General features: G+C 33.9%; 1 protein-coding gene across 1 annotated transcript; it reads left to right on the plus strand.

Annotated features, from left to right (window-relative positions):
• Positions 1-2,020: 2,020 nt before the first annotated feature.
• Positions 2,021-6,044, plus strand: TRIADDRAFT_52288 (uncharacterized protein; the record flags this gene model as incomplete). The annotated part of the gene is made up of 15 exons (XM_002108092.1): positions 2,021-2,136; positions 2,563-2,602; positions 3,070-3,123; positions 3,297-3,344; positions 3,814-3,891; positions 4,040-4,142; positions 4,220-4,294; positions 4,409-4,435; positions 4,868-4,946; positions 5,042-5,129; positions 5,235-5,293; positions 5,410-5,479; positions 5,587-5,706; positions 5,812-5,830; positions 5,941-6,044. 15 exons carry the CDS (start codon positions 2,021-2,023, stop codon positions 6,042-6,044), a joined length of 1,080 nt encoding a protein of 359 aa, XP_002108128.1.
• Positions 6,045-6,658: the final 614 nt, after the last annotated feature.

Genomic DNA, 6,658 nt, shown 5'->3' on the forward strand with positions numbered 1-6,658 from the left:
TCAATAATAGATTAATTGTATTATTGAATGTAGTCGAGTATTTACGGAGGTTTATTATTCTTAGTATTGTGGTAGTGTCCTTCGATCGACTATGATAAACTCCTTAGCACTGCAGTTGTGCTATCGTCACTTAATGCTTGTATCCATGATGAGAGACTCTCAAGGTCTCTACTCTCTATCCATCATAGCTACATTGTGCATATAAAATGCCATTTTACAAAACCTGGCAAATATAATTATGATTCTGGACCGCTAATAAAGTAAACAAGTATGAGTCCATGACCGATCAGAGCCAAAAAAAACAGCGTTTTAATGAAATCATCGCTAGAAAGCGCCTATAGTGCCAGGCTACCAAACCTGGCAAATATGATTTTGATTCTGTACCGCTACTATAGGAAACGAGTCCATGACCGATCAGAGCAAAAAAAACAGAGGTTTAATTCAATCATCGCTAGAAAGCGCCTATAGTACCAGGCTGCCAATACTGTAATCCTTGATTCTACCCGATTCTACTATACTCATCAGCGCCAAAAACAGCGTTTTAATGAAATCATCGCTAGAAAGCGCCTATAGTATACCAGGCTACCAAACCTGGCAAATATGATTTTGATTCTGGACCGCTACTATAGTAAACAAGTATGAGTCCATGACCGATCAGAGCAAAAAACAGCGGTTTAATTCAATCATTGCTAGAAAGCGCCTATAGTACCAGGCTACCAATACTGTAATCCTTGATTCTTCCCGATTCTACTATGCCCATCAGAGCCAAAAAACAACGTTTTAATGAAATCATCGCTAGAAAGCGCCTATAGAACCAGGCTACCAAACCTGGCAAATATGATTTTGATTCTGGACTGCTACTATAGTAAACAAGTATGAGTCCATGACCGATCAGAGCAAAAAAACAGAGGTTTAATTCAATCATCGCTAGAAAGCGCCTATAGTACCAGGCTACCAATACAGTACTGTAATCCTTGATTCTACTATACTCATCAGAGCCAAAAACAGTGTTTTAATGAAATCATCGCTAGAAAGCGCCTATAGAACCAGGCTACCAAACCTGGCAAATATGATTTTGATTCTGGACTGCTACCATAGTAAACAAGTCCATGGCCGATCTAGCGTAAGTAGACTTGTACAGTGTACAGTATGATTCACTGTTTCAATGGTTTTGCCATACCCGATCAGGGACTACAGTACACACACACAGTACAGTACTAAAAAGTATTTGAGCCACCGTAAGAAAGAGAGAAGAACGCTACCCCTGAAAGCGTACTAGGCTGTACCAAGACGTCGACGATAGTACAGTGTACACAAGAAGCTACAGTACTATAGACACTTCGTACCGTACAACACATACTGTACACTGTGGAATGCGGTTGAAAGGTAATTCATTTCAAGCGCGGAGTAGACAAAGAGGAAATTAACAACTTCTAGCAAAGGAAAGGCTGACTTTCCAAGTAGATTCCAATTTTAAAATTGCTACAATGAGGTTAGTAATTCCCTAATTATATTCTAACGTAATTGAATACGTAAGAAATGGAGTGATACTGATGTAGAAAATGATAATAATCTATAGGACATATGGAAATAAATAATAATTAACTAGTGTAGAATTGAGTATTACTATTCAACATCACTGACTCCGTGTCAGTATTCTTGTTGGAGACTTTGAATTACTTCACCACTTAAACTGATACAGTAATCGCAAAGTATTCAAAGCATAAGAAGTGAATAAGCCACGATATGATTTAGAAGTGCAATTATAATAAACTTCAATGAAGGAAAGAGAAAAGTTAAAACAAGATACTGGCATGACTACTCTACGCGTACACACACATTAGTGTACTCATTGTACTCTACTGTAGCATTGCGTTATTCTCCTACAAGCTGATCTCTTCGGTAGTATCATACTGTATAGGCGATTAAATTGATTCACGTCAACATTATACAATCAATATATCGCTTATGTACTTGTACCTAACTGGTAATAGCGATAATCTCAGTTCACTTTGATGGTATGGCAATTTTAAACACCAATGTATTTACATTCAGTAGGCCACTTCAACACCCAAGGCCTAATACACAAAATCAACCTCGAAGAGATGCTCGATTCTCGCCCTATCACAGGCCAGAGTAAGTACTAAATCGTTTCTATCAAGATAGAACTGGACCTGATCGCATAAAATCAAAAATAATTTATTGTAACCTACTGTGTAAATGGACTGCATGAGGCAATACAATCATTATTCGCGACTAGAAATGTCACGATAGTAATTAGTAATCATTTTGTTGACATTCTACATTTACAAAATATTATGTTACTTGAACTACGGTAGGTCTATAACTGACTAAGACCTTACTGTACAAATTACTTTCATTTCGCTGATGGATACGATAGTAATTTCTGTAGGTATCTATTGAAAAATAATATAGTAAAATAGTGCTCTGTGAAGGTTTTGTCGTTAGCAGAAGTTACCGTGAAGATCTGAATGATTTGATTAATTAAACAGTTTATTTTGCAGCCAAAAATGACATTTTTGAAATTGTAATCATTTATAGCACTGGTCCTGTCCCTTACGAAATATTCGATTTTACAAAGGTGAGATATTATGATTCGTTGCAAATATCGTCTGATTATGTAATAAGCGCCACGGTGCTTTACAAATTGTAGTCCTGTGGTCATAATGAATTATAAGTGTATAACATAGGCAAAAATTAGCACTTTGCCTAAGGATTTGTACAGTACCAGACATTTTATGCGAGTATTTCGATATTCGACTGTATTAAATGCTGAAAGTCTGATTACCAACTCTAGCGAAAAGGGATGTAATAATTGTACAATGTACATAAGTCTAATCAATAAAAATGTAATGTGACCCACTAGTCTCCTAGTGGAAGTCCTGCACTTAGTTACTATGAACCAAATTATATAACCACTACCAACGTACGAATATTGTGCCGTATAGTAATGTCGAAGAATTAATCTGAAAATTTTATCTGTGATAACACTGTCGTGAACTACCATAATAATAGAATTATATATAAATGCATATTTTTATATTGTAGGCTGCAGATAGTTTCCCGAATGTCAACAATGGGGTTAATGACGAATTTTCAAAGGTTAGGATCTAATCATGATCTTAAATTACATTATCCTTTGTTTTATTGATCATTGCAGTTCTTCGAGTACGTTAATTAATATCGAGGCAATAATAGAACTATATAGTTCTAATATATTGACATTTATTCGATCAATGTTGGGATTTGGTTGATTGCAATTATGTTCAATTTAGTTAATATTGAAAAGAAATCGAGAGCTTTCCCCTTCTGCGGAAGACCAAGTGAGTGACATACAGTATTACAGGTCACTATGAATTGTATACAATTATGTAATATGGTTATTAGATAAGCTATTTTCCGAGTTATTTATTATTTTAATACATTCAGTATGTGCTACTATTATCGCAGATAATCTGTACAAAATTTAGATTTCGAAATTGTAGAGCTAATTCGCATATAAAATAGTGAATAACTCTACGGTCCTGTGTACTTGTACAGTTCATAACCCTTCATGTAGATTTTAGATGTAACAGCTCGTAGCTTGTGATACTGTTACAATTCAAACTTGTTTTATTATACTCGTACACAGCGACAATAATTTAAGTTGTATCAATCACGATACATTCGGTTGGTCTAGGATACTATGGATACGAGTATATTCCGTCATGATATGATGCAAATGCTATATCGGCCCCTGTAGTATATAATAAACTTCAAGTAATTTGTCTATTCTGACTTCTATTTTGCTAGGCTGCTCTTGCAAGCTTATCTCGTCGTGTATCCTTTGCTCTAGATAATCTGTCTATAGCCTCATCACAAGAATTACCTGTAAGCAATAACTTCCTAACAATCCAAGCAAATATATAGTTTGTGCATAATAGCCGTAAATAAATTACCTATACTAAAATTTTAAATATTTTACAATTTTTGGAAATATTGCAAATTTCTTATAATCCACGAAAATCTAATTCTTTAGTTACTTGAAGATAAAAGAGTAGTTGGATCATATAAAAATGGAACGATAATCAAAGGTCATAACATTGTAGATATTGCCGTCATCTTTAAGGATCATCCAAATCGTAAGGCATATCAATAACGCTTTTCGTCTTATAGTATCCTTTAGTAATAGCTGAAACATATTTTACTACGGCTTTAGTTATAGATGTAGAACGTTTGGGTAAAAGAGTGGTAGAAATTTTAATTGAAAATGCTATTGATGAAAATGAAAGAGGTTAACTGATTCATAAGCTGATATTTCTATTTGCTTTCACAATTTGTATCTACTCGCTCTGCTGCTGTCTATAGCATAAAAAATTACTTATCTGGCTTTATCCTCTTTCTTTAGATGTAGAAATGGAGATGAATGAACTAGGTTAGGCATTTGATTCTAATCTTATTGTATAGAAAATCATGATCTGACACCATAGGTTGCCGTGTCATTCTTCATATTGTATTTTATTTACTGGTAGCCCTGTTAATGGAAACTTATCGTATGACTTTAGACCTCTTCAGTGACCATGTTAACGCGTAACATTATTACGATGCTATACACAGACAACACAGTGTATAGGATTAATATAATTTACTATGTTGCATTAAATTTAATGTTATCACCTAGGCATATTCGTTGATATAATAACAAAGTCGTACCGAGCCAGGCTATTAACCTCTACAGGATTTCACTCTATCAAAAAGACATGTGATTCTAATGACGGTATAATTATAATACATCATTAAACGCATTTTACCCACAAGGGTCTTCTATTCAATAGTAAACACTAAAATGAATGTATTTCTGAAACAGTTGATAGCAAGAGTATCCTTCAAGTTTTGACTGCTGTTCAACACGCAAGATGGTTTGACGAAACTGCAAACTATACAAAGTAACAAATTAACAATTATTTTGTTTCTATTTTACACTCACTAATCTGTATTCGGGCTGTCGGTTGCTGATTAAGACCATTCTCCTTTCGGTTAGCATTCGAATTGCAGTGATTATTTTTAAGGATTTAAGACGCAGAATGCCTCCGTTAGAACAGCTATCAATTTGGATGATCGAATTATTGGTTTATATGATTTCTAGAGCGCATATCAAAATTGCTTTACGCTTCAATGTCGATAAACAGTAAAAGTATAAAATACCTTTTATCTTATGCTTTGATTTACTGTAGGCTCATTACGCTGCATTTGATAAAAATCAACATTTGTTGGAAGTCGGTGCTGTGATACGGTAAGCAATATTAGGCAGGACATTTGTATCCATAACATTCAACTCTAGCAGTGGCATAAATCTTTGTTAACTGTTGTCACATGAAAATTCACTTTGGCTTTATGTTCTTGAAATAGGAGAATGTTTAGATTATTGGCGTCTGGCATATTTTTACCAGGTTCAGCGAGTATTATGGATCCATGTCAGGTACGTAAATGCGTGAACATGAATTAATTGCCAATATTTGTTACATAACTTTAATTTCAAACAATAAATGTTAACGTCGATTATTTGTTATATATTTTGTAACGTAGAATAAGAATTCTAGAGTGAACAGTAAAATGTCATTCGAAGACATGGACAAAGTGGCATGCTTAGCCCAAACTCTACTTAGGCTCATAAGTCATGGCTACTACCAAAAGCTTTTATCTGAGGTTCATAAACTTAAAACACCCGCTTAAATATAATTCAATATTAATATGTTAAAAGTTTTGTCGATAAATTTCTGCTGACCGTTTAAATCTTTTCTCAACTTTCAGAATGACGAAGTAATATTAGGTAAAAATATATAGCAGCCTTTTTATGTGCGATATATTTCTTGAATTAGCTATTAACGTATTCGTAAGTTAAAGAGAGCAATCCAACCATTTTTTATCACATTTTGGTAGATTCACCCATAACATTTGGAGATGTAACTATTACTCCCAGTACTGCGGTTTACAGCAACAAAAAGGAAGAACCTGCAAATTCAGAAGGCCATACTGAAACTTAAAATTATCAAATAGTGTATAGTGTAATAGTGTATGAAGCATGTTAACACCACCAAATCGAAATAAAATGGGGAACACTGCTATATCATGAAACAACGACTAATTCCGATAACGTTTCTTCAGTGTTGAACCGTTATACCGGTCGGACTAAAGAACGTTCTTGGTGATAACTTTATTAAGTTATCTGAAGCAGAAAATGACCTTACTCATACTTGATGTAACTATTGAAAAACCTTTATTCGATATATTGTATATTATATATGCATAATATTAATTGCATAGCTTATAATTTTCTAATTCTTAAACAACAAATACAAATTGCATTTAGATTGCAATTGCAAAAATTAGATGATATTAGACTATTACTGCTGAACCCTTGTCCAGTGTGTCTAAATGATTTATAAAATTAGTGATGTAATAAGCAAATGAACAGCAAAGATATCGTTAGATCATATTATAAAGCTTTGTCTTAAGAACGCTAACAGGTGCAAAATACTATTTCGGTTGAAATAAATTCTTATCGCAATTTTGCTATTATTTCTTGCTTTATTGGCGAATGAGGCAATTACAAAAGTGTCTGTATTAAGGTAGCACTGTCTGTAAATCAAATTGGTTT

The sequence above is a fragment of the Trichoplax adhaerens genome, genomic scaffold (genome assembly GCF_000150275.1).
Source record: "Trichoplax adhaerens TRIADscaffold_1 genomic scaffold, whole genome shotgun sequence".
Taxonomy (NCBI): domain Eukaryota; kingdom Metazoa; phylum Placozoa; class Uniplacotomia; order Trichoplacea; family Trichoplacidae; genus Trichoplax; species Trichoplax adhaerens.